Source organism: Brienomyrus brachyistius, chromosome 5, assembly GCF_023856365.1.
Source record: "Brienomyrus brachyistius isolate T26 chromosome 5, BBRACH_0.4, whole genome shotgun sequence".
Taxonomy (NCBI): domain Eukaryota; kingdom Metazoa; phylum Chordata; class Actinopteri; order Osteoglossiformes; family Mormyridae; genus Brienomyrus; species Brienomyrus brachyistius.
Genome location: NC_064537.1, coordinates 12,463,990 through 12,491,205, shown reverse-complemented (window position 1 = coordinate 12,491,205; position 27,216 = coordinate 12,463,990). Strand labels below are relative to the sequence as shown.

Sequence of the window (27,216 nt, the reverse complement as noted above, 5' to 3'; positions counted from 1 at the left end):
AACTGAAAGTGCGCTTAATAACTGTAAAGATCCTCATTTTAAGGTGTCAGTCTTCAGTAAACTGAAAGTGCGCTTAACTATAAAGATCCTCATTTTGAGGTATCAGTCTTCAGTAAACTGAAAGTGCGCTTAACTGTAAAGATCCTCATTTTAAGGTGTCAGTCTTCAGTAAACTGAAAGTGCGCTTAACTATAAAGATCCTCATTTTGAGGTATCAGTTTTCAGTAAACTGAAAGTGCGCTTAATAACTGTAAAGATCCTCATTTTGAGGTATCAGTCTTCAGTAAAATATAGCAAAATTCTGATATTTTTATCCTCTAAACCATCTGCCAGTGTTAAAAAAAAGGAAAAAAAAAGAAAACAAAATAACAATGTCTCCTCGCCTTTCCCCTCCATCAGATTCCCCATGAGACGCTAACTGAATGTTTTGTATCTAGCTGTGAATTCTGGGGTTCTGTACAACATCATTCACGTCGTTTTACAACTAGGCAATAATACTACAGGTCTTTATTAAACACCTTTGCTCATACTATTTAAAGGCACGATAGAAGCATTTTGATATAAACGGCATTGTCTCATCTTCTGTCTCATTTGAAAAATATATCGATGTACAGTCAAAATTCAGCATTAGTGCCCACCCTGCAATGGACAGACATTAAATCCAGTGTGTTCCCTTCTCGCAGTTCATCCTGGGATAGGATTGAAGCTCAGTTTGGCACTGTACTTGATAAAGTGTAGATCAGTGTTGAGACCGGAACTCTATTTTAAAATCCATTCATCTCTCTCATCTTACAGCCACTTACTCAGGACAGGGTCCCAAGATTCGTACCCAGTACCTTGGATGTATGGGACGTCAGTGCTATGTACGGTAGTGCGGTACCCATAACATAGAAAGCTTTTTTTAAAAATCTCCATGTGCCATGTATCTTAACAATAGAAAGTGAGCTTTCTTTTAAACAGTCATTGACCGCATCAGTGGGGGTGGGGGGGGGGGGGGGGGGACTCAAAGGAATTTCCATGACTTAATGAGCCTCTCTTTTGACCTGTCTTTGGCCCCCCCTTGGGATGGTAGAGGGCAGAATTTCCACAGGCTTCCGTCTCGTGGTCATATGCGTTGTCTTTGATGTCTTCCCCTTCACCTTCATCTCTGCTGGTGGCAACGAGAGATAAAAAGATAATCTCAGATATTTTGCCTCGCTCAGGCTGAGCAGAATTGATTGCCCGGGCATCCAGGCAGCCAGCCCATATGGTAATGAGGATCCTAATGTTAGTGCGTCGCTCTAGTATGCCAGATCTATGTTTTGTATAGCTCTCCGGTCGATTCTCAAGCCGCACTTGTAAAGGTAGATTCTGTAATGCGACCAACTCAGTGATTCATCTTTGACCTGGAAGGGCAAGAGGCTTGAAGAAATTGATCCGGTCACAGGTGTTTCTGCTTCTGTGCCAAAAGCGTAATCCTTAGGGATCCACATGGGGTTTTAAGGTGAGAGCAGGATTGGCTGTATATGTGCAGACTGTCTCTGCGTCTCACCCGCCCTCCTCCCGATCAACAGGCAGTGGGACGAGCAGCTGGACCCCCGGCTGAACGCCAAGCAGAAAGAGGCCATCCTGGCTATCACCACGCCCCTGTCCATCCAGCTGCCCCCAGTGCTCATCATCGGGCCGTACGGGACTGGCAAGACCTTCACCCTGGCTCAAGCGGTCAAGCACATCCTGAAGCAGCAGGAGAGTAGGTGGGTGTGACGCCACAGCTCCGTGACATGAGCTCACTCGGTGTATGTGAGAGGGGAGGGGCTGATATGCTAGTGATGTCAGCACGTTGCTCACCGCAGATGTAAGGAAGCATCGTTCAACTGTGTTAGGCTTTTAACTTATCCAAAGCGCCTGCTTATCTGTAACATGAACTGCCTTGCAAGCTACTGAACACACTTTGGGTTCATGTTGGCTCTGAAGGAGCAGCCCGTTTGCAGTCGACCAGTCCGCACAGCTTCTCCATTCAGACCGAATTCGGATAAAGGCCATGATTTCAGAAAATATCTAGATGTATTTTATTCTGACAGCTGTACCGTCATGCGTGAAATACAGATGACGCTTTAAGGGTTAAATATTCCGAGTCGCTAGTTTCTTCTTCCAGGAGATTCTTTAACGATAAGCGCCGTGTTTCACTTGAGATGAGAGGAAATCTTCTGTGGGGCGGCTTTTAGGATTAGCTGTGATTTTTACAGCCGCTGCTGCGGTTCTGTGTTAAAATTTGCAAATCCTAAATGCAGTAATTATTCAGTCAGTCATCTCGTTAAATGGCATTTAAAAGAAAAGGATTTTAACTCTGGATTTCTGATTGTAATGGAGAAATAAATAGAGCCCAATCCATTCTTGTTCAGCCTCATTTTTTTTGCACCACAGTGAAGAATGCACATTTAACATTAATTAATGACAGTACTGATGGTATTACAAATGAATGATGCATTTACATTGCAAAAGTAGTGAAAATCAACAGATGGCACTGTTCTGCATTATATTCTGCAGAAAGAAGGGTAGACAACGGGTGTGTAGGGTTTGGGCGCAGGGAGCATCATGCTGTCTTGCGCCACCTTCTGGCATGAGCCCAGAACGCGGGAGCCTCAGGGGGCGTTTTGTGATCTGCCAAAAGCACCCCCTATGCCTCGTGGATATTAAACATGGCGTCTGCTCTCTTTCCAGGGTCCTCATTTGCACTCACTCCAACAGCGCTGCTGATTTGTACATAAAGGACTATCTACACCCATACGTCGAAGCGGGCAACTCGCACGCCAGGCCACTCAGGTGAGGGGGCAGCATAGGGACCCGGGCTCCGTCCCACCGCATGCCGTTCCATGATCATATATTTCCTTTTTTTGGAAAGAGACTTGTAAAATAGGCCCACGGTACAAGGTGGGGGAGGGGGCACTTCACGTGTGGAGGAAATAAGTGTCTATGCATGGGGTTCCAGTCACGAGGCTTGTTTGTGCTTAATCATGAGCGGTGGGGGCAGGGCGACCCGCCTCCGATGGTTTTTACGTTGTGGAAAAATCTGACTAATTTTAGTCATGCCTGGTTCTGTCAACCCTTGTTTATGTGCTTAAGCAGCAAGAGGCTTCCCCCCCCGCCGTTCTGGCCTGTTTGTAGCCCCCTTCTTCTGTTTAAGTGGATGCCCTGGCAGACACATGTCAGCCTGCTCTCCCACCCCCATGCCCCCCTCGCCACACCCGTGGCTTTCTCCTCTTGCTTCCACCCAGGAATTTCCCTCAACATCAAGTTGAGCTCAATTACTGTGTTTCTCCCCCATCAGAAAGGAACATTCCGGCAGTTTGATTCTATTTGGTGTCTAAATGAGCGGATGCTATGTGGTTGCGGACCGAAAGTGGCATTTTGTGATGGGTGTCGATTGATGGGCCCAGTGCCCAGGTCCATCGCCGCCTGCATCCGGGTCGGTTCAGCTTACTGTGGGCAGCCTGTAGGCCTCACTCCCAGCTTTGGTCACCAGGAGCCTGACAGCCACTTCCACTTCCTCTCCCCTTCCCAGGGTGTACTTCAGGAACCGGTGGGTGAAGACCGTCCATCCCATCGTGCAACAGTACTGTTTGATCTCAAGCACACAGTTCACTTTCCAGATGCCCGAGCGAGAGGACATCATCAAGCACAGGGTGGTGGTGATGACCCTCAGCACCTCCCAGTATCTGTGTCAGCTGGACTTGGAGCCAGGTAGGAGCCTCTGCACTCTTGTGACATCCAGCCGGGACTGTTCAGAGATGAACGGAATCATTTCCGGCATAAAATTCACAATTATTGTAATGCTTTGGATTTGGCCTGTAAACGCGCGTGCCGGCAGATCTGTGGGTCTGGATTGTTTTGGTAATGTAGGCGCCCCCTGAATTTGAACTCTGTAAAGTCCATAAAAAGACCCCAAAACCCAAAACAATTTGTCAGGAGAAGCTAATAACGGGTTTTAATGTGTCAGCTGAGAGGTTTGTCTGTTGCTTGGAAACACCATCTGTGTTTCTAATACACTTCACATCATTAGCTCCTGCCTCATCTCCCCTCGCAGTGCGTTTGCTGTTGATGAAGATCTGATTTCGATGAGCCTCTTGGGGGCTCATGGATCCTGCATGTTTGTAGTGAGGCACATATTCTGGGCCAGCCGGCCAAGCTGCCCTGGCTCTCCATCTTGTGTCTTTTGATTTGCTCAGTAGCCCTGTTTTGAAAAGCTGCCTGTTGCTGAGAGGTATACCCTCTCTGCCCATCTCTAGCAGGGTGGGGGTGCATCACACTAAAGTCTGTAAGATCCCCCCACCCCCCGTCCGTCCGTTTCGGTTGTGGTTGCTTCACTTTACAGGTGTTAGCGCCACTGCTAACGTGATTTGCTAATAGCTCCTGGAAATGCAAAGCGGCTCTCAGGTGCCTCCTCGCCTTGCCGCGCGGTCAGCTGTGCTCGCGGTGCCTCCTCGCCTTGCCGCGCGGTCAGCTGTGCTCGCGGTGCCTCCTCGCCTTGCCGCGCGGTCAGCTGTGCTCGCGGTGCCTCCTCGCCTTGCCGCGCGGTCAGCCGCGTTTGCGGTGCCTCCTCGCCTTGCCGCGCGGTAAGGGGCGTTCTCGGTGCCTCCTCGCCTTGCCGCGCGGTAAGGGGCGTTCTCCGTGCCTCCTCGCCTTGCCGCGCGGTAAGGGGCGTTCTCGGTGCCTCCTCGCCTTGCCGCGCGGTAAGGGGCGTTCTCCGTGCCTCCTCGCCTTGCCGCGCGGTAAGGGGCGTTCTCCGTGCCTCCTCGCCTTGCCGCGCGGTAAGGGGCGTTCTCCGTGCCTCCTCGCCTTGCCGCGCGGTAAGGGGAGTTCTCCGTGCCTCCTCGCCTTGCCGCGCGGTAAGGGGCGTTCTCCGTGCCTCCTCGCCTTGCCGCGCGGTAAGGGGCGTTCTCGGTGCCTCCTCGCCTTGCCGCGCGGTAAGGGGTGTTCTCCGTGCCTTACCGCGCCTTGCCGCGCGGTAAGGGGCGTTCTCGGTGCCTCCTCGCCTTGCCGCGCGGTAAGGGGCGTTCTCGGTGCCTCCTCGCCTGGCCTCTTGGTAAGCAGCGTCTGCAGTGCCTTCTCGCTTCCGACTGTCCAGCTAATGAAAAATTGCCCTCATAGGTTGAGGATAAACTGAGGCAGAGACTCTGTGTTTTTATGGTGGGGAGGGGGCTTTCGTGAGCATGTGGACGGCGAGGGGGGGGGGGGTTCTGAGGGGGGAACTGAGTTCTTCCTCTGTCTGTTTAGCTTGAAGTCAGAGGTTTAGGTGCAAATGGCTTCTTTCCTTGAAACTTGTGTGGCTGCACTGATTTACTTACTCTAGCTGCATGTGTCTGTTCACATGCTTGCATTCAGACACTTACTTGTGTATTTATGTCATAATGTGAGATGGTCATAATTACCCCTCATTTCCTTGATCACCGTAGACAGAGAAGTGAATTTTCCACGGAGGGTTCAGTCTCTGCCATATGCTTGGTTTTGTCCCTTTGATGCATAAGCAAACATCAGCCTGGTCATTCATCGCCACACCCCCTGGAGGCCTCTGGCCGTTAGTCTCACATCTTCCTCTCCCATCTGAAGGTCTCTTCACCCACATCCTGCTGGATGAAGCCGCTCAGGCCATGGAGTGTGAGACCATCATGCCTTTCGCCTTAGCCAGCAAAAGCACCCGGATCGTCCTGGCGGGAGACCACATGCAGGTAAATGATGTGTGGGGCGGAGCCTGGGGGTTACTGCTGCAGGCTCTGATTGGTTAAGTCTTGTGCATGTGTTGTATTAAGATAATGAATTGCTCCTATATGTGTCATGCACGTTTGTAGGAATGGTGCGGTGTAGCAGTGCAGCATCACAGTTTCAGGGTTTGTGGTTCTTTGTGGAGTTTCTATGCTCACTCCAGCTTTGGATTCATGAGAGTACTCCGGTGTCCTCCTGCTACCCGGAAGCATGAAGTTAGGTTTCTCTAAGTAGACTGTAGTGCGAGGTTGTGAAAGTATGAAATTAAATTATGAAATTACCCTTTATTCGCCATTTGTTCTGGTACAAGTACAGGTACACATTTACAGGTCAGCAAAGTCAGCCATATATCCGGCACCTCTGAAGCATCTTTCCAGGGGGGTTAATGCCTCACGCAAGTGCCCACTAGTGATGCGGTTATTCTGCCAAGCTTGGGATTTGGAACCAGCGACTTTCCGACCTGTGTCTCTGTCTTTTGTTGAACCGGCATGCCATCCTGGCCATACCCCTGCTTTGTGCTCTGTGCTTTCAGGACTCTGAGGCTGATTAAGTGGCTATTTAAGAAGGATGGATTGAAATGCCATCATCAGTTTGCATTTACAAGCTGTAGTCCAGTGTTCCTGCCGATTTTAAGTTTGCAGTGTGTTAACTGGGAACATTTCCTGGGTTCCGGCTGTCTTCAGTCACTCCTAATCGATCAGCCTTGGCTCAGCGAGGCGAGACTGTCATTCTGAAAAGAAGGGGCCCAAATCCCATGTTTTCCCTGCGCTGGGCAGCCAGTCCGGCAGAATGAGGGGGTGCACAGCCCTGTTTAACGCCGTCTGATCGACCACGATGTACAGGACCGTTTTGGGAGCACGTCCTCTTCGGGGAGGGTCCTGGGAGTTCCACACGGTAACGGCTTCACCTGTGCCAGTGTCTCCCTCTGGGAAAGGCCAATGAAAAGCGCTTTGTGGTGTCAGTCTCCTCGCTGGATTCGCTCTGCTCTCCCTCATTCTGAGTCTTTCCATCCAACACTTATTTGCGCCACTTCGCTCTTTACTCTTCAGAATGTTTGTTGCCAAAGATTATGGAGTCTCTCTTTCTCTCTCTCTGCTTGTCAGATTGGTTGTCATCGCTGGATGTGTGTGTGTTTATTTTTTCACTCGCCAGGCTCTGAATGTTAGGTGAAGATTGTCTCCACTGGGCTTTTTCTTGTCCAGCAGGTGATGAAATTCATGGGAACCATCCTGGGGTTTTTAAGGCGACTTGACCCATTTTATCTTGTTGGTGAGGCCCTTCTACGGGGTCTTCCTGTCTTGAGGTCTGTTGAATATGATCCAGGCCAAACCCTAACCAGTCTGCAGTCACTAGTGTTAGCCGGTCAGTCTTAACCTGTCACCTGAAGGGATAGATGAGGTGAAACATGTCTCTGTGCAGCAGCACTAATCCTGGTGCAGATACCAGGGCGTCCTCCTCGGGAGAATGAGCCTGCTGGTGCCCATCGATGCCGCGGCACCTTGAGCCTGCTGGTGCAGATTGAACGATGCATTTTGCCCATCGATGTTTTTCGTGAGCCAGACCTGTGAAGCTTCTTCTAGGCAATTGAGTGTGTTCAATCAACGAGTGGGTTTCTGCTGATACTTGCACTGTCCTTGAGGTGCTTGTCTAAACCCCCCCCCCCCCCCCCCTTGCAGCTCAGCCCGTTCGTCTACAGTGAGTTTGCCCGGGAGCGCAACCTGCACGTGTCGCTGCTGGACCGTCTGTACGAGCACTACCCTGCAGAGTACCCCTGCCGCATCATGCTGTGTGAGAACTACCGTTCCCATGAGGCCATCATCAGGTAAGGCGCCTGATGGCCCCCCCCCCCCCCCCTCACCACTGCTCCCGAGATGACCCGCATCTGCCCTCCCCCCTGTGCTGTTCCGGTGTCTGGCTGCTCTTGTTCCGAGCCATGCTCGTTCCAAAAAAGTTCTGTCTTTGGGAGTGAAATGGAAAGCGCAGACTGACCTTGATTTTGTCTGCCGAAGTGTTTAAAGGACAATTAATACAAAGGCTGTGTGGATAAAGGAGGGGCGAGCAGCCCGCCCGCTCGCACGCACGCGCACGCACACACACACACACACACACACACACACACACACACACACACACACACACACACGCGCGCAAGAGCATCTGTTTGCCCTGCCGCTTTTTGCATAAAATCTGCATATCTATCACCTATCAACACATTCTGCCTGCATCCTGACAAATTAACGGGCCGCTTTTCTGTAAGAGTGGCGCCGCTCCCGCCGAGGGCTGGGCCGTTGTTTGTGCACGGGGTGCGTACGAGCCTCCCTCAGCTCTGCGGGCGCAGCCTGCCGCAAACAGACGTAAAAGGAGCGAGGCCCTCGGTGTTTCACGGGCGCCACTCCCTGCCAGATTCTCACAGACTGCGGCGGGTCATTGCAGCCGCTTCTGATGCGGTGCAGCGGTTAAATAGCGGTTAAGTGCCGGGTGTACATGTGTGATATGTGAGTGTGGGTAGGCCGTCCCGAGCTAACTGCGGCTGTTACTCCAACGATGCGGGTTAATTGCCTTGGGAAATAAGGGACGGAGGCAAAGCCACTTAGTCACACTGTTAATTTCAGTACGCTGTGTTATGGTTTCATTCTCCTGGTGTCAGTTAGCCATACCCGGCTAGCATGATAACTCCCTCCGCCCCACCCTAGCTATACATCAGAGCTGTTCTACGACGGCAAGCTGATGGCCAGTGGGAAGCAACCCTCTCACAAAGACTTCTACCCACTGACGTTCTTCACCGCACGGGGGGAAGACGTGCAGGAGAAGAACAGCACCGCCTACTACAACAACGCTGAGGTGACCACCTCCCCGTCTGCTCAACTTCAGCACGTGGAATGTTCTGGAAGAGTCCGCTGGCGTTCATTTTGCAAAGTGCGCGCTGTTATTTAGCAGATGGGAGCTCTCCAAGAAATAAAACTCTAAACTCAGGATCACTTGATGAAAAACCAGATGAAGATCTTCTGTTTTTTTTTGGGTCATGTCTTTCCCTTCCGCCCCCAGTCACAGGTAGAGATGGGTGTGTGTCCTGCCTCCACAGGTGTTTGAGATCGTGGAGCGGGTGGAGGAGATGCGGAAGAAGTGGCCGGTGGCCTGGGGAAAGCTGGACGAGGGCAGCATCGGCGTGGTCTCCCCTTACGCCGACCAGGTCTTCCGGATCCGGGCCGAGCTGCGAAAGAAGAGGATGCCGGAGGTCAGCGTGGAGAGGGTGCTGAACGTGCAGGGTGAGCCATCGGGGCTGTCACTGGCCATGGGCCCAGGGACCTTACTCACCGTTCACATGAGAGTGAAGAAGGGCTGCCGGCACTTGCCAGCACCACTGCAGCACGCTAATTAATGACAGCTGCCTCGGGCTGGGTGAGCTGCTGTTGGGCACAGGGTGTTTCCCTTGTGCAGTGTGGAGGAGGCTTTCCTGCAGCAAGAGCAGATAGATGCGAAGAGCCACTTGTGGAGTAGGATCATGAGGACAGACCAGCATGCATCTCTGTGCGTAATCGGGGCTCTTTTGACCTGAACAGAGACGGCCGACGGCCCTGACATGCCTCCAAGCTCTGTTAGAAAGTAGTAAAGAGGAGGCAGAGGTGGGCAGGGCGGGGAAGAGAACCAGAGACTCCTTAGAGGAAAGGTGTGACGCCCTGGGGGTGGGGGGGTGTCTCCGTCTTTAGGCAAGCAGTTCCGGGTGCTGTTCCTGAGCACGGTACGCACGCGGCACACCTGCAAGCACAAGCAGACGGCTATCAAACGCAAGGAGCAGCTGGTGGAGGACTCCACAGAGGACCTGGACTACGGCTTCCTTTCCAACTATAAGCTGCTGAACACAGCCATCACACGGGCCCAGTCCCTGGTGGCTGTGGTGGGAGACCCAATTGCGCTCTGCTCTGTGGGCAGGTGCAGGTCAGTACCCTTTTCTTGTATCTTTGAACTTCTGTCTCTTATCTTGCTCAAAGGGTTGTGTTTTAGTGACTGTGATAAAGATTGCCCCGTTTTCCCCCGCCCCCCCCCCCCCCCCCCCCCCCCCCCCCGCATTCCCCATAGCTAGGACCCTGAGGGGGGCCTTCCCTACCAGTTTAGGGCCCGCAAAGTCATGCCAAACGCACGGCTTGGCTGGTCCCGGTCCAGTTCGGAAATCCTGCCGGCTGGTCTCCTGCAGCAGGCCTGGCTGCGGTGGGGATGCAGAGGTCTTGCTCGATGGGAACCGGAAGGTGGCAATTTGCCAGGATAATTTGTGGGGGGGTGTCTCTGAGTTTCTGGAGATTGGAGCAGTTTGGTGTTTGTGGGTGGGGGGGTGGATTCTGAGCCCTAGCTTGCCTGAAGGACGCATTCCTCATTTGTAAACTTGGGCTGCTGCAGTCTTCCTGGTTTGTGGGGGAGCTGGCGGGCTGGCACACACTGGTCCCAGCTGCAGCGCCCCGGTCACCATGGAAACTGCCATTTGTCAGCCAATCGCAACTCAGCTGGTGGTAGCGGTTTCGGAAATGTCAGCCAGAGAGGCTCCAGTAAAATCCTCGTGGGTAATATGAAGGGAGGGGGTCGGGCGGGGTTGGACCACAGAGGCCGTGGGGGGGCACCCATCGATCAAACTGTCATCTTTTCAAAGTAGGGCGGAAGCTGGCGGGTGGGTAGAGACAGGGCATTGCTGCGTGTTGGGGTAACCACCCCCTACAGGGATTCCCAGGAGTGTCTCTGAACTTTGTTACTGGTGCCAGAACTGTGGTGGGTTTCCGGTACTGTGAAATGACAGCTCACGCTTCCCATAATCCCCCAGAGCGTTAGCGCTCACACCACCGCTGGCCCGAATCATGCAGGGTCGAAAGATGGAGTGAAAAGGTGTGATGATGGGCAATTAAGTCTAAATAGAAGCTTGGGGATGGATGAACTGGATCTTACAGGCCGCCGTGGATCTCGGAGTGGGACTGCGAACGGCACTGGCCTCACTGCCCCGCGGCGACAGTGCAGAGCCTTGGGCACAGTGCCGACCAGACCTCCCTCTGCACAAAATACCCTCAGGAATTGTTTGCCTCTGTTTGATTCTGCTGTGAAATACCTGCCTTTTTCTGCTACCTCTTTTGTCCTCCTCCCTCAGAGCATACGCAGTAAGGCGGTATGGAGGTCTCATTAAAGCACGATCACCAAACCCTTTCTGTTAGTTTTCCTTTGTTTCTGCCGATGACACTGGCTGTTTGGGCGCGACTCTGCCTCCAGGAGGCTCTTAATTGTGTGTTTTCAGCGGCTCGTCATGAGCTCGCCTGCGATATTCTTTATGAGTGAGCCTTATGCTGACAGGCCCCCACTCCTCGTTAAATACTGCTCGCCCGTCTCGCTGGTTTCCCTTATAATCCCCCCCCCACGTTTAAGGATGTGAGGGTTTATAGCAGTGCACGTCATCCTAGAAGTGGCCCTGCCCAGCACATCAAACACAAGCAGTCACTGCTGTAAGCCATGCAATTACGCTCCCCTTTCGCTGACCTTAATTATGGTGATGTCACCATGATATATATGCGCTTTATTTATGGATGCACATGTTGTTTTTAAAAGAAGTGAAAGAGGGATCCCTTAATAAATATCCGTGTGATTTTTGGAAAGTGTCAGTAATTGGGTTTGTGTCCACCTATCTTCTGTACTGCTTAATGAGTGTGGGGTCATGGGGAAGCTGGGGACCAAGGCCATGGGATGGCAGTCCATCATGAGAGACACACACAACACACCATGGCTTAGAGACACTGTGTTTTTTGGCTTCTAGAGGAAAGCAGAGTTTCTAGAGGAAACACTCACCCTGAAGATTTAAGTTTACAGTGGCACTTATGAAGGGGACTTAATACATATTTGGTTTCTTAGTAAGCCAGTGTTTCCCAATCTGGTCCACGGGGACCTAAAGAAAGTTCACGTTTTTGCTGAAAAACTTGCTGACAGGGAGCTGGGAGGGAGCAAAAATGTGGACCAGCTATGGGTCCCCGAGAGCCAGATTGGAGAACACTGCAGTAATCCCTGCTCTGGTCGATACACGGGTTCCGGAAGGTCGATATGTTCCTGTTTCCCTGGGACGCGACTTTAGGATGGGCGTCTCTGAGCCTGGCCATACTCTGTCTTCACGCAGGAAGTTCTGGGAGAAGTTCATCTCCATCTGCCACGAGAATAGCAGCCTGCATGGGATCACCTTCGAACAGATCAAGGTGCAGCTGGAGGCCCTGGAGCTGAAGAAGACTTACGTGCTGAACCCGCTGGCCCCCGAGTTCATCCCGCGAGCGCTGCGGCCCCAGCATGCACAGGGCCCTGGCAAGCAGCAGCAACAGTCGCAGCAGCATCAGCATCAGTCGCCCCCTAAGGTAAGACTGACTCCGCCCCCTCGGAGCTTCAAAGCTGCTGATTGGTGCGCGACCAGTGTGAGCCGCCGCCTCCTCCCTTCCTCACCAACAAATAGGTTGTTTTCAAGAACCATTTATCACGTGTTGAACAGGCGTAGGTATGTCAGAACATAAGGGGTATTTCGCTCTGTCGTTAGTGGAGCCGTTAATGGGATATAAAACTTAACTCAGGTGTTTGCCCGATACCTCGTTAAAAGCAGCCTTTTAATAGTGAAGGTTAATGGTGGCACGACAGCTGGCAGGCTGTGCGAGCCGTGCATGTTTGGGCCCCGCCTCCTCTGCCCTGATTGCTTCTCCCCACCAATAACGCACGTCGTCAACACGATCCTTTCTTCACATGCGTAGCGATGTTTAAAGCACGCCAGAGTTCACTATGCAGCTGACCACTACCGGGCTCTGGTCAAAAATGACACGAGTGTTTCCGTGAACATTTCCGAGGACAGCTGTCGGGGTCGGACGTGAGCACGCCACTCTCATGGAGGCCCCGAAGGATTGCGGGGGGTGGGTCAGCGGGGGATTACAGTGTAGACTAGCCTTCACCAAGGCCCTTTGTTTCACTTCAGTTAACCCGTTTAAATGGAGCTGGCCTGGGCGTGTTGATCTGTGTGGTTGAGGTCAGACTGAAGGGGCTTTTCTCCGCCATCGGGAATTCACACAGCGATCTAACGGGCCAGGGGAGGGGGACCACCTTGAGCTAAGACACCAACATCAGACAGTGTCGATAACAGTGGTCAGTACCTGGTTATGTTGTCACTCAAGAGCCGGTGGAGATCTCGGCTGTGGCGTTAGGGGACCCCGTGTCGGCTGTGACTATTCTGGCGCCGCCTTTGCCACATTCCTGCGGAGCCCGGTCTGATTGACAGATAGACCCTGCGCGCGAGTGTGTATGGTGCGTGTGATGAAACGCGTTTCCAGGGAGCCGGCAAAGCCTTACACCTCTCTGAGATAAATTTCAGTCGCTGTTTAATAAAACATGGCAGGAACTGAGTTAGACTCCCAACATCGCAGCGCCCGCTCCCCTCCCGCTCCGACATCAGCCTTTTTATCGTGAGAAAAGGTACAACGAAGGAAAACAAAACGGAAGAGGGCTCTGAAGCTGCTGCTTTAGCAGATAAAAGGTTGGGGAGAGATTTCAGTGCCACGCCTCTGCAATCACAGCGCAGAGGAACCGGCTGATTCCAGGGAGTTTGCCAGCCGGCGTAAGATCTGAAAAGCCCGACTCTTACCTACCAATAGTGACTCCTTTGCTAAATAGAGATTTCCGTCCCCCCCCCCCTCCCCGTTACTTCATATTTGTAGATTAAGTAAACAAAATGTCCTATTCCTGGTCTTTGGATTGAATAGTGACGGTAGCTGCTTGCTGGTCTGGAGATGATAATTAAGGAAGTATGTCCACTGGTGTGTTCCGTGTGGGGTCGCTTGGCCGTCCTGTGTTGTTTTAATGGCCCCCATAGAGGCTTTGTCGTTTTGCACTCGCATGTGACAGCTGCGTCCCTCAGGCAGCAGCCTGCTTCATGCAGCTCACTCATGCAGCCTTATTAAAGCTGTGAGTCGCAGCATCACTGCTAATATGGCACCACTGTAAATGTTGCAGGGGCGGATTGGCCATATGGCCGGGGTGCCACGCTATAGCAAGGTGTTTACCGCGAGAGGCACCTGGCCTTTTGGCGAGATCTTTTTCTGGATGGCACTGCAGTACCACGTGCTCCCCAACCCCCCCCCCCCCCCCCCCAGTGCTAAAAAGGCATGAGTGCGAAGGCATGGCAGAATCGTTGAAGTTGCTGGCGCGTCGACTGCCTCCGTTCGATCGATTTCATCCATGTTAACTTGAAACCGAATGCAGACCTCCTTAGAGAGATTAGGATGACGGAGACTGTAAGACTTGAAAATCAAAGAATCTGTCGTTTTCTGCTGTCAATGTGTTTCGAGGAGGATTGGCCTGCTGCTTTTGGGTCGTGAGACTGTGAAACCACATTCTTCAAGGCAGAATGACATTAATTAATAATATCGTGGGCACAAAATGTGACTGAGTAAAGTTTCCTTCAGTGTAGTTTCAACAAATGTTTCAAGCTGTTGGTGAGATTTAAATTATTTTTTTTTTATTTGCATGTTTGAGACATAAATGGCAATTAAGCCGTTTAGAAAACCACAGAAGGACACAAATGGGTATAATCAGAAGTAACAGATTGAAACCATCCGTGCTTTCAGTCGCGTTCGCGAAGCCTATTAAAGCAATTTGTAATCTCCCAAGAAGTCTTCCCTTTCTGTCTCTGCCCCCGCCCACCGAGCCGAGCTGCCGACGGACTCTCCTGCACGACTTGCGATCGCAGCTCGTGTCTTGCCAGCTGCTGGTGATTAGGGCTCGCACGCCTGGGGGGAGGGGCTCACACAGGCAAACATGCGCTTTCCCAGTGTACTGGCCTGGCTGGCCTTCGGTGGCTCAGACATGCTCTTACTTTGTTTCTCTCCACCCTCCAGGGTAAAGGGCAGCATTCAAACCAGGCTGAGCACTTTCCACCTGAGGGATTTGGTGAGTTTCCCTGACAAAAAAAAAAAAAATACTGAAGTAGTATCCCCCACCTGAAAAAAAATTAAACATTTGTATCAAACTGCTTATACTGTTCTGAAGAATTCATCATTTTGATGGAGCTGATCAAACACAGATGCTCCTGCGGGATGAGGATGAGTGGGGCTCCCTGCAGGACACACCCTGTCCTCCATTTCCCTGTGATGTCATGTGATTCTGCTGTTTTCACCTGTGGACGTGGCAGGGTCATTCCCAGTCTAGGCACACTGCATAGCGTTTAATGGGTGGGTGTCTGATGACAGGGCTTAACTGCTGGGACACCTCAGGCCCTCTCGGGGAGACTCCATTCCGGGACCCTGTAGACTCCCTGGGAGACCCCGTGCCGGGAGACATTGCAAACTCCCTGGGAGACCCCGTGCCGGGAGACCTTTCAGACTCCCTGGGAGACCCCGTGCCGGGAGACCTTTCAGACTCCCTGGGGAGACCCCGTGCCGGGAGACCTTTCAGACTCCCTGGGGAGACCCCGTGCCGGGAGACCTTTCAGACTCCCTGGGGAGATCCCGCGCCGGGAGACCTTGCAGACTCCCTGGCAGACCCAGTGCCGGGAGACCTTGCAGACTCCCTGGGGAGATCCCGTGCCGGGAGACCTTGCAGACTCCCTGGGGAGACCCCGTGCCGGGAGACCTTTCAGACTCCCTGGGGAGACCCTGTGCCGGGAGACCTTTCAGACTCCCTGGGGAGACCCTGTGCCGGGAGACCTTTCAGACTCCCTTGGGAGATCCCGTGCCGGGAGACCTTGCAGACTCCCTGGGGAGATCCCGTGCCGGGAGACCTTGCAGACTCCCTGGGGAGATCCCGTGCTGGGAGACTACAAACTCCCTGGGAGACCATATGATGCCTTGAAACCCTGCAGATCCCCTGGGAGTCCCTGTGCCGGAAGAGCTCTTGCGGGGTAACTGTGTGCACTCCACTGGGAGACCCTGTGCCATGTGACCCTGGGGACTCCCTGAGACACCCCATGCCAGGAGACCCCTTGCAGTGCCAGATAAAGACACTGCTAATCAGCATCATCTCTCAACCCCCTTCCCTTCTCATCTAACAGCACGAACTCCCAGTAAACCTTGTACTACTTTCCTGATCTCTCTTCATCTTGATTCTAGTTCAACCCAGTCCAGCAGTACTGATGGGAAACCCCATTCGCGCCTTTACACCACCCCTTGGGGGTAACCCAGCAATGGGCAAGTCGCCCAGCCCGGTCCAGAGGATAGACCCCCACACGGGGGCCAGTATCCTATACGTCCCTGCCGTCTATGGGGGAAACATGGTGATGCCTGTGCCTTTGCCCGTAAGTTTACCCAAGACTCATCCTTGCCTCTTGTGCCTTTTGTCTCTTTCCTCTGGTGTGGTGGTTAAGGGTGCAGACTCATAAACTGCATGTCTGTCAAAGCCCCAGGAAGGAGTCCTGCTGTTGTACCCTTGAACCAGGTACTTAAGCTTGTAAAATGTGGTGTAATTAGGTGAGGATGAAATGGAGGAGGTGAGCGAGGGGTGTCTAGGTCATAGGTGCCAGTGTTTGTTGAGGTGGGGCAGTGCTTGATGGTTCAGATGTGGAATCAGGCAATGACCAAGGAGACTGTAATGGAAGGTCCCCCTGGTGTCTGACCGATCCCCACCCTGTGCAGTTGCCCTGGCCCGGATACCAGAGCCGCTTCGCCGTGGACCCGCGCCTTGTGAACCACCCAGCTGCCGTGGCCTACGGGATGAACCTCCTGCAGGCCCACAGCCGGGGCTCCCCCGTCCCGTACGGGGTTGGCCACACCTCACCCCTGGGCCCGTGTCAGCAGTCCAGCCCCGACAAGGAGCTGCAGCCTGAGATCAGCCGGAACGGTACGGTATGGGGGTGGGGGAGGGGGGGGGTGCTGGCGGTCCTCACGCTTTCCGCAAGCTTCACCTGCGGCGTGCTGGCCTGTTTCAGGAAAAGCAGACGGGGCTGTGAAGGCGGAGCCAAGCCGACTGCAGACACCGGAGCGCAGGGCGCTGGATGCGAAAGACAAGCAGGTGCCTTGTCCCTCCGTATTACTATAAAACATCTTTAATTATCTCCCCTTCGCTTTAATTATATATATCCGTCAATGAAGCAGTTTGTTTCCTTTAGATTTCGGGGTCTGTACAGTGCTGCGCATAAAGACACTATTATTGTATTATTTTATAAATTTAGTATGGTGTTACTTCATATAAGGTTTGCGCTCCCCCCCACCCCAGGGAGAACCAGATGCAGGTCAGAACCGGAGTCCAGATTCCCAGGATGGTGTGGGGTTCCTGAACAATCGGCTTCCCCGGAAGGACAATCTGGGCCCAAGGCCCCTGAATTTCCACCTGGCGCCCCCTAACGCTGCTTTCCCGCCACACCCCGGCGGCAGGCAGTTCCCGCACCCGTACCCCCTTCCCCGGCTGCCCTACAGGGGCGGCCTGCTCCCTCAGCACGCCAGCCCCGCCCCCCAGCCCCCGCAGCACCCCCCCCACTCAGCGCAGCTGTCTCCTGCCTTCCCAGTAGGCCACGCCCCCTCTTTCTTCAACGCCTCGCTCCCCCATCGGGGCTTGCAGTCCCCCAGCCCTGAGGCCTTGACTGGGGAGCACCCGGGGCCCGATGAAGTGGGCGGCCCCCTTCGTCCCGTCCCCCAGCAGCTGGGCCATGCGGCGCTGCCTCAGCCGGGCCGCGCGGGCGGCTTCATGGAGGAGAACGCCGAGGTGGTGCTGGGAGACGGCCTTGGTACGTTTGCCTGCCGCTTCCCTCTCGAGAGCCGGCTACTCAGTTATTGTCTATGAAAGGCATCATGGGTAAAAAAAAATATGAAAGTCATGTCACTTTAACAGTGCCACTCTCCCTGCCTTAGACATGCAGGGGCCATCCGCCCTGGAAGCCCTTGCTCAGCAGGCGCGGCTCAGCCAATGGAGCGAGCATGGCCACTTCCTGCCGGGAGGGGTGGCCTTTCCGCTGCCCCAGCAGCTGCCCCCCGCTGGCCCAGCCCGGCCTGCGCTTCCCCCCTCAGCTGCTGCGCCCTGGGGGCTGGAGGCTGGGTGCCGAGGATGAGCCCAGCCCGTTCCCTAGGTAACCTCCGCGGCCGTCAGCGATGCCCTTGTGATTTGTGCTGAAAATGACATTTTAATATTCACTGGGAGAACATGAACAACTCAAACTCTACGCACGCGCACACACGCACACACACACACACACACACACACATACCTTTATTGGGATTCTCACAGATTTTTATAAAATTGAGTGTATCCTTGTGGGGACTGAAAAATGTCATCAAAAGGTAAAAAGTTACAGGCACACACACACACACACATACACACGCACACACACACAGTATGGGCAATTTAATGTACCAGTTTAGCTAAACGAATGCTTCTGTATTGCAGGTGGAAACTGATAGCACTGTTGCCCCCAGGGCTGTGGGTTCAAAACCCATCCCTACTCGGGTGGTGTGTGTGTGCCCTGTGCTGCCTGGGATTGGCTAAGATGTCAGGGCTAGCATTTACAGAAATGAAAAAGGCACATCATTGGCTGATGTAATAGGCGTGATGATGTAATAGGCGTGATGATGTAATAGGCGTGATGATGTAATAGGCGTGATGATGTAATAGTCTGCCCACCCCCGTCTCTGTACAGGTTTCCCAGTATGCTGCGAGAGATGGCCTCCCAGGAGCCGGGTGAGCAGAGGGACCCTGCTGAGATGCCCCCCCCTCAGTCGCGCCTGCTACAGTACCGGCAGGCGCAGCCACGCAGCCCCGGGGAGCTCCCCTCCCCTTCCGCTGCCTCCAACCACGCCGGCCCCTTCCCGGGACACTTCCCGGGCGCCGGGCGGGAGCTGGAGATGATCAGCAGCCAGGCGCTACAGCAGATGTACAGCCCCACCTTCGGCAACCCGCCCGGCCGCTCCAGCCCCCCCCCACTGAAGTACCACCACACGGAAGGCCAGTGGGCCGCGGGCCACGCGCTGGGCCAGGCGTTCCCCTTCGGCCTGCCCGTCATGGCCCTGCGCCACGAGCAGGTGCAGCTCATACAGCAGCAGCAGAAGCAGCAGACCCCGACGCCCGCCCCAGAACCCTATCACCCGCTTTCCCCGCGCTCCATGGCCGCCAGCTCCCTCCACACCATAGACGAGGTGAGGCCCCTGTAGACGAGGTGAGGCCCCTGTAGACGAGGTGAGGCCCCTGTAGACGAGGTGAGGCCCCTGTAGACGAGGGGAGGCCCCTGTAGACGAGGTGAGGCCAGCGCCGGCCATCCTGGTTTTGCCGACTTCGACGTGTCCCTGGGTCAGCAACAGAGGCTTCTTTAACAAATAAGTCTCCATTCATTGTATTTTCTCATTTTCAAATCCGAGGCTTCCAGCCATTGAGCCCAGAAATGTGTGTGTGGGTCAGTGAGCGAAGCCTCTGTGCTTGTGGTCGATCGGAAGGTTACCAGTATAAGCCATGTTGTTTTTTATTACTGTTGTTGCTATCACTATTACTATCATCATCATGAAATAAAGATACGCCCTGACATGGATGCGTACTGCCTGGTAAGCATGTGCCTTTAGTTTATATCTGTGGCATATCCCTTAATAAATGACATACAGAATAAAACAGGCACTTTACAAATCTGCAATTACTGGTTTTAATTAACGTGGTAATGTTATACAATGAAGACTGTCATTGGTTAAAGAAGTGAAAGATAAGCCCCTCCCTTGTTAACCCAGGGACACATTGAATTCTGCAAAATCAGATCATGCCTCTCCTGAGCCCCCACCCCCTCCAGCCACCGCATTTCCAGCCCTGTCTTATCTGAACTTCCTGTCGACATGCAGTCGTCTCGGAGAGGCAGCCTTGTCCAAACGGTCGCCTCCTTCAGACAGAAGGCGACACAGCCTTAATTTTTTTTGCCGCTAGCTGGCTTCCTGCATGAATTAATCAGCCTTCAGTGTTATTAATTTTATATGACGATACGAAATGAATAAATGACCTGCCCCTTTGTTCCCCGTGCCGAGTCCGTGGGCCGGCGATTGCATAAGTTAAAGGAGGAAGCTCGCATGATGAATCGGGCAGAATGTCGCCGAGGGTGGTCTCCCAGGCGGCATGCGTATGACTGCGCAGACAATACAGCTGCAATGTAGGCGGGGGAGGGGATTAGCAAAGGGATGCTGTTGGTCAACATACCCGTGTTGCTGGGGGTGATTTGGGCACCACAGCCTGCTCTGATATGTGATCGAGCAGTAGAGTGTCATGTTTTCTGCTCGCTCTACAAATCTATTTGTGAAAAAGAGTCTGCTTGGGAATGGATTCCCAGGAAGCTTAGATTCCCTGGAATGTCCCTTTTAAGCAACTGGAATCCACCGTTGCTCCTGAATTTTTTTTTTCTTGGTAAGAATGTACCTGCTGGGTATGTCATTGAAAATTATTGGGCTGTAACATGCATTTATCTATGTACATATGTTTGTATGTATATCTGCTTAGGGAATGTGCTGGTCTCTGTTACATATGCCTGTCTCCTTACTGTAACTGAATGCATTAGCCTGGAGGCCTGGAATTGCTAGGCTGGCTGTCTGAACCGAGTACTGATGTTGATAATCCTCCTCCTTTAGCTTTATATGTACAAGAGGAGCTATGAGTTTGAGCTCTCGGGTTCAGGCTGTGGTGTGTGTGTGGTGTGTGCGTGCGTGCGCGCTGTGCTTGTAAGACAGTCTGGCTATAGCTTCCAGGCGCACCTGTCCATACACACACCCGCCGAGCTGACAGGCATCTTCATGGGAAAACCCACTGGGCGAGAGCTTAAAAAAAAAAACGAATCCCACCTCCCCACTCTGCCTCTTTGGAACTCTTCCCGCTTCGCTTGCAGGCTTTAAAATTTCATAACTTGTCATTTCCTTAACTTGTCAGCGAAGCCGTCCAGTCAAAATATCTGCGCCTTTAAGTCATTCATCCGAGACGTCTCACACGGAAGCTTCTGATTGGCTGTTGGAAACGGATCGGCCGACCTCGCCCGTAACGCATTTGGCATCGGCTGTTTTATGGGAGATAAAAAGACGATCGCTTGCTGAAGAGCTGCTGTAATCAAAGCTTTTACCTCGACGTTTTTCCCCAACTGCGGATATCTTAGCAAACGCAGTGGCTCTGTGGGGGCGCAGAGGCAGCATGTGGATGAGGAGGGCCGGCTGAAACCCCCCTCCCCCCAGTCACCCCGTCTGGGCTTTTTGAGGAGCTCTGGGGAGGACAGTGGCCCCTCTGAACTCAGGCTGAGTCGGGGTTAATGTGCATTGGCCCGCCACCGCTTTCAGCCTCGTTTAATCCCATGGTGCTCCGCCGGGGTGATGCTGGGTAAATTGGCCCGGAGCGGCTCCTGGTAAAGGACTTAAAGGTGTATGAAGTTTAAACCTCAACGCGACTCGGAAACAGTCTGTCTCAGATTCTGCTCTTACTTTTAGCGCCTGATTTATAAAACCGCCTTTTCTGGTGGGCCCTGTAAGGTTGTTGTGCTGCTGTTGAGGGAGTGTGAGTGTGTAGGGGACTCGGGATGGATGTTTACCCAGAGTCTCCCTCCTCCGTTTGTCTGTGCTTTTTTTTTTTTTTGGACAAACATGACGCTCATCCTATTATATATTTTTGGCATCCGTCATATTTCGCCTTGTGCAGTTGTTAAATTGCAATTTTTTTTAAGCATATGTTTAACATAAGGGAAAAATTTAACCCTTTTTGAAGGGTAGCGATGAGGGTTTTGTCAGCGTTCCCAGTGAGACGGCATGTCTGCCAGCCTGCCTGTCTGGCTGCTCCTGGCCGCGCTCCTCCGCACCTCCGTGGGGAGGAAGCGTCACTTGCAGGCATGCAGTAAACAGCCAACAGTACCGGCAGTGCTGAGATTGTGGGGGGGGGGACGGAAGACTGCGTGGGGCCCCCTGTCGCCAAAGCCCCGATTCCACCGCGATGGAATTCCACGGGCGCTGAAGGTGCGAGATGTCTGCTCTCGTTTCCGCTGCAATCGCGGCACTGCAGGCGACCTCCAGCCAGAGGCTGAACACGGCTGGATATCAACCAGCTGTAAGAACGGGGATTATGTGACTCAGAAGTAGGCCGCCGATTGCCTCCCCCCCCTCCCCCCCCTCCCCCCCGCCCCCCAGTTCTGACATAAGCCATGAAATGACTCAAATAATGGAAGTGAAATGATAAGACCCAGATTTCCTGATTCTCCCCGTCGTTTCATCTGTTCCTCCCTCTCTCTCTCCTTCCCTCCTTCCCTCCCTCCCTCGCGCAGTATGAACCCCGGGGGCCCGGCAGGCCGCTCTACCAGAGGAGGATCTCCTCAGGCTCCTCGCAGCCATTCCCGGATGATGCGGGAAAGCCCCAGGGAGCCGAGGCGTCCTGCAAGCAGCCGCAGGACCACACCAACCTCTTATATGGCTACCCATCAGCAGAGCGCTGGCCCAGCAACGGAGCCCCTGTCTCCTTCCAGAACATTCCATGCAACGGAACCACTACGCTAGTTCCGCACCGGGACCTTTTCGGTAGGTGATAGGGGGCGCTGTAGAACTTTGGGTTCAGGTTCGAATTCAGCCCCACAGCGATGTATGTGTTTGCTTCACAGACTGTAGCATTTTTATTAGGATGCCCCCGGCGTGTCAGTGTCCCCTGCCCCCACCCCCTAGTCTTGCATTGTCCCAGTATCATCTGGCTGTGCACAGGTGTGTCAGTGAGAGGTGTCATGGTGGGCTTCTGTGCCACCATGGTACATTACACACTAGACCCTTAGTTTCCTGACAGAGGCTCTGATTCACTGCCTGGGTAAGTTAAGAGACCAAACGCAATGGCGTCAGATGCTGGTCTAAGTCTGTTGTCAAGGGTCCATCAATGACTTTGCGTCGGGGCTAATTATCTCAACAGATTCAGTGCGTTTCTTCCGATCAGGTTGGAGTGGCTAGTGCCTGCATTCTGATGTCTGGATCTCTCCTGCCAGGTCCCATTTAAGGCTGGTTCCTCTTGGCGGCTACTCAGAGGCGTGATTAAATTAGTCTCTGACAAGCTTATCAAGGGACTGTCCTTTCTGATAATGTTACAAACGGCAACCGTGTCAATGGAAAAGAAAAGGGGAATTCTCTGCCTGGCCGCTTTCCGTCTTTTTTTTTTAAATGTATTAATCTTTTTTTTTCTTGGTCAGCTTCTCCGTGCATGGGGCCCTGTTCAGTTCCAGCTCAGGAGTTGGCCTGGAGGACAGAGGTTTGGTTTAATGCAGCCAGCCTGTCCCCCAGTACATTGCTCCAGAATTATATGAATTGGTAGCTGACTGGAAGTACCAGTTGCTGACACAACCCTCCGTACTGTTTCGGTTTAGCTGTTCTTTGGTGGTTAATGGTAACGCTGCTTTTAATGCGTGTCCCAGAAAATCCACGGTGCCTCCCTCGTTCAGGCTTGGTTCTAAATCACCCTTGATTAGGCTGTAATCTAGATTTTTCACACAAAGCCTCTGAGCAACAGGTGCTGCCAGGCTAAGCTGTAGTTTTCATTAACGCTGCAGTCAGATATAACCTGGTCATAATTTAGTTTATTGGAGCGAAATGAGCGAGCGAAACCATGCAAAGTGGAATTCAGCATCAGGAATATTAATCAATCATTGATGATGCTGACAAATATTCTTTAATAAATAAATAAGCGAACATTAATTCAATGAAACTGCGTTAAAACTGAATTAGTTTTAGGATCCTTTATTAAGGGGCACACTTTTTTTTTTAGGAACAGAAAAAAAATCTTATTTTTTTGTCACTGCAGATGCAGCTCTATCAATATCCTTTATGAACATTTCATAACTGTCTGGATGTGTCGCATCGCATTAAGACGTGTCTGTCAGCTGAACTGCGGCCGATAGCAAGTCCTGCATGTTCCAGTGCTGGATATTAGCTGCAGAGAGAGAGCGGTAAGAGCCTGTCTTCCCCTCCCCCCCCCCGCCTCTCATCATTGACCTGTCACCCTTTTCTCCCCCCCCCCTCCCCCCATGAAGCAGCTTCAGCAAAGGCAATGCGTGAGGCCGAAGATCCCCTGAAGGCAGACAGCCCCCAGCCGCTGGTGCACTCTCTCGGCCCCCTCCAGCACCTCGGACAGTTCCCCCCCCTCCTGCCCAGCAAGCAGCAGTCTCCTGACCCTGGCGGTGGACCCGAGGGGCCTGGCGCGGGTGCCCTCCAGGGTCCCGGCCTAAACAAGACCCACACAATGTCATACGCCAGCGCCCTCCGCGCCCCCCCCAAACCCAGGCCTGTTCCTGAGCAGGCCAAAAAGAACAGTGACCCCCTCTCCTTATTACAGGACCTTAGCATAGGCAGTGCAACAAGTAGCAATGGCTATTATTCGTATTTTAAATGAGCGTAGCAAGTGGGCATCTCGACAAAAAAGACAAAAAAATAGAAAAAAGTTATTTAAAAATCAGAAAAAGTCCTTTTAAAAGTTGTTTTTATAGATAGATTATGAATTAGTAATGGTCATTTCTTTTACAGTTTGAAATATGTGATTAAAAAGGAAACATATATATATATATATATATATATATAAATTAAGTAATAGAAAAGCTTAAAAAAAAAAATTGATTTGGCTGACCTTAATGCTGCCTGTTTTGTTATCCCCTCATTTTTGTTTTGTTTGCCGGTTGTTTGAAAATCAGCCACAGATGTTTGCTTGATTTATTTTTTTATTTTCTTTTTTCAGTGTTTCGTCTTCCTCAGCAATGCTTTACTTTGGGATCAGCTGAGAGGTCAACCAAATCATACAAAATATATGAAACATTGTATAGAAGTAGTTCCTTTTCTCTAACCTGTACATATATAGAAAGTAAACTTGATGTATGCACATGCTTAATTTAGCGTTAGCTTTAGAATTTGTTTTGGTCATTGTGACAAACCAATCTTAGTATTTTTTTTTTCCCGTCTTCGGTCTTTTTTTTCTTTTAATGTCCACCTGAAAATTTATCAACTTTAAAGATTTAAATAATTGTTTAAAAAAAAAAAAGAAATATTAAAATACACAGCAGTACAAGCCAAAATGTCACAAAGTAAAGCATGTTCCTTCTTATCTTGCCGTGGGATGCATTATTTCTTTATCAGCTGTGGCAGGACTGCGTCACAGTGATAAATATGAAGACAAAAGGGCATATTTTAAGACGGTCTTGGTAGTCTTATGGTCATTGGTTTGTGGAAAATATTTTGGAAAAGGAAAATGCTGCACATTGAGGCTGTGATAGGGCCACCACACAAACACACACTCCTCATTTCCTGCTTGACGCTTCCAAAGCAGTTACTACCGTTACGCTTGTTAAAGCACGTTCACTCATTATTGATGGATCTACTTAATGATCGTGTTTTGAAAAGGTATCGTTCCCCCCAGTGCTGCATTTGCCCTAGAATTGTATTCTGCTCTTGACTGGAATGTAAGCAAAGCGAAGTGGTACTCGCAGTTTAGGATGTGCTTGGCGTAAGCGCCGCTTATTTTCAGAGACGGACCTTAGGCCTCGGTTATGGAAGTGCTTGGGAAATGTGCGCGGAAGATCCAGAGGTTGAAGCGATTAGTCTGTTGTGGAGAATGCGGACAGGAGTTTGGTGTAAGGGAAGCGGGCAGTCCTCACGTACTTCAGGGGCATCAGTCTGCTCAGCTCGGTCTGCCTGGCCTCACTGAATTCTTGAGGTTGCAAGGTAGATCATTCATTTTAACGCCATGGGGACTTGGTGACGTTTTAATTTTGTTCAGTTAGATTGTTTCTATACACATGGGTCCAGAAGAACCTGTAAACTGTTACTTTATTATTTTTTTTTATTATTCCTAATGACAGAGCTACTCGCCAGAGGCAACCCTGCAAAGACCCTGTACAGAACATTACACACTTGTAAATGTTCATACTTTACCTTGCGTTCCGGATGATTTTGAATTATGTTAGCTTATGTGGCTTGCTCACTGCGGTCACTGGGTTTGTAGTATCGCTGCGGCTCAGATTGACGTTAGCTGTGCTTCTGAATTTGTGTAGTTTTCAAGCCTTTCACGTCTTGCACATTTGTGATGTTTTGGCTTGTTGTTGTGAAAGACAAACATTCATGAACACATGCAGACCAAGGCATGCGCACAGACGGATGCAGCCGGATGGCCATTTGGAAAGATTAGTGGATCACTCAGGCTTGTGATTGGTGGCGCAGTTGTGTGATGTTATAATTGTTTAATATACAATTTAACAAGGTAGCTTGAGACATGCCGCTTACAAGGGAGAAAAAAAGCATTAGGAATGAATTATTATGGCCTGGACAGACCTGCTCAAAGAAAGTTCATTTTTACGAAAAACGGTTCGATGTGAGCCCCAGCTTCAAAGAAACAAAAATTTGCCACCTTGCCAGTGTGTTCCTGAAATTTTGCCGTCATTGTGATTCTACCCGTCACAATTCAATGTCGTACTCTTACGATTTATCATTAAAGCATATTTTTGTAAATACACGTTTTCTAGGTCTTTACAACAAAGATATAGAGGGTTGCCTCACTTTTATAAAGCTGTTTTAAGAGGATGTACGCCCTTTTTAATTATGCAAAAATAAAAGAAAAACAAATGGACAAAACAAGTGTGTTGACACTGGCAGTAGCTCCTATGAAAAAGAGAGCTTTTTAAATGTTTTTGTTTTCTTTTAAAATACAGAAAATAATGTCTGGTGGCTTGACAAATGAAAGTTTAGTTGCAGGCATAGAAATGAATTTTAATTTTTTTAAATAAAATTTTTTTTTTTTTAAATCATGGGTTAAACTTTTTTTTTTTTCCTAGGTGCTTTGTAGTTTCAATGATACATTTTGTGGCGAATTTTTCTGTGCATGTCAAGGTAACCTGGTTATTTTCTTTCCCTTATCAAACGATATACGGATTTGTGCGACATCTTGTTCTTTTCCTGCAAAGTCAGATTTTGATATTTGATGTGTAAAATAAATTGTGACATTATGAACAACAGTTCTAATATTTTACTAATTTGTTGCTGAATAATGGAGTAGTTATGCAACAATTGTCAGTACTTTAATGTACTGGGCAAAAATTGTTCCCCAGTCAGGATGCAAGTACTTATTTGTACTTAATTGGCAAAGTTCTTTTCTCAAGGATCCAATTAAAACAAGTGCTTTTGGTGATTTTAACACCACTAGTCCTGACAGGAGTTTTTTTTTCCTATACACACCTTTTGCTTGTTAGTTTTGTTTTGCATCTCTGCCAGCTTTTATAACTTTTTTTCCTTTCTTTATCAGAGGGTTTTCGGTGAATCTTCACTCATTTTTAATTCTTTCTGATGGTATGTGCACAAACTGAAATGCATACTGCTTGTGGAGAGTGTAATCTAAGTACATTCTTAACTGCATTGCAAAATTCTTCAGTCCTCTGTTGAAATGTACTTTAACATGGAAAGGCACATTTTTTTGACTGAACACAGAGCCGTTTTCAGCCATATCGCCCATGTCCCCCTCCCCCATAGCATGCTTTAATCATTTTTAAAAGAGGAGAGAAATACTGTA

At 51.0% G+C, this 27,216-nt stretch overlaps 1 protein-coding gene across 1 annotated transcript in view; it reads left to right on the top strand.

The window, feature by feature from the left end:
• Positions 1-26,844, top strand: part of LOC125742907 (probable helicase with zinc finger domain) — a 46,975-nt gene extending 20,131 nt beyond the window's left edge. Inside the window, 19 exon segments of the mRNA XM_049015353.1 lie at positions 1,554-1,733; positions 2,701-2,802; positions 3,542-3,720; positions 5,587-5,705; positions 7,416-7,561; positions 8,433-8,580; positions 8,822-9,005; positions 9,447-9,675; positions 11,876-12,104; positions 14,622-14,673; positions 15,831-16,015; positions 16,353-16,557; positions 16,646-16,728; positions 16,933-17,440; positions 17,565-17,680; positions 17,682-17,779; positions 18,347-18,842; positions 21,965-22,214; positions 23,705-26,844. Coding sequence (XP_048871310.1) covers positions 1,554-1,733; positions 2,701-2,802; positions 3,542-3,720; positions 5,587-5,705; positions 7,416-7,561; positions 8,433-8,580; positions 8,822-9,005; positions 9,447-9,675; positions 11,876-12,104; positions 14,622-14,673; positions 15,831-16,015; positions 16,353-16,557; positions 16,646-16,728; positions 16,933-17,440; positions 17,565-17,680; positions 17,682-17,779; positions 18,347-18,842; positions 21,965-22,214; positions 23,705-24,060 — 3,865 coding nt within the window. The 3' untranslated portion in view covers positions 24,061-26,844.
• The last annotated feature ends 372 nt before the right edge of the window (positions 26,845-27,216 follow it).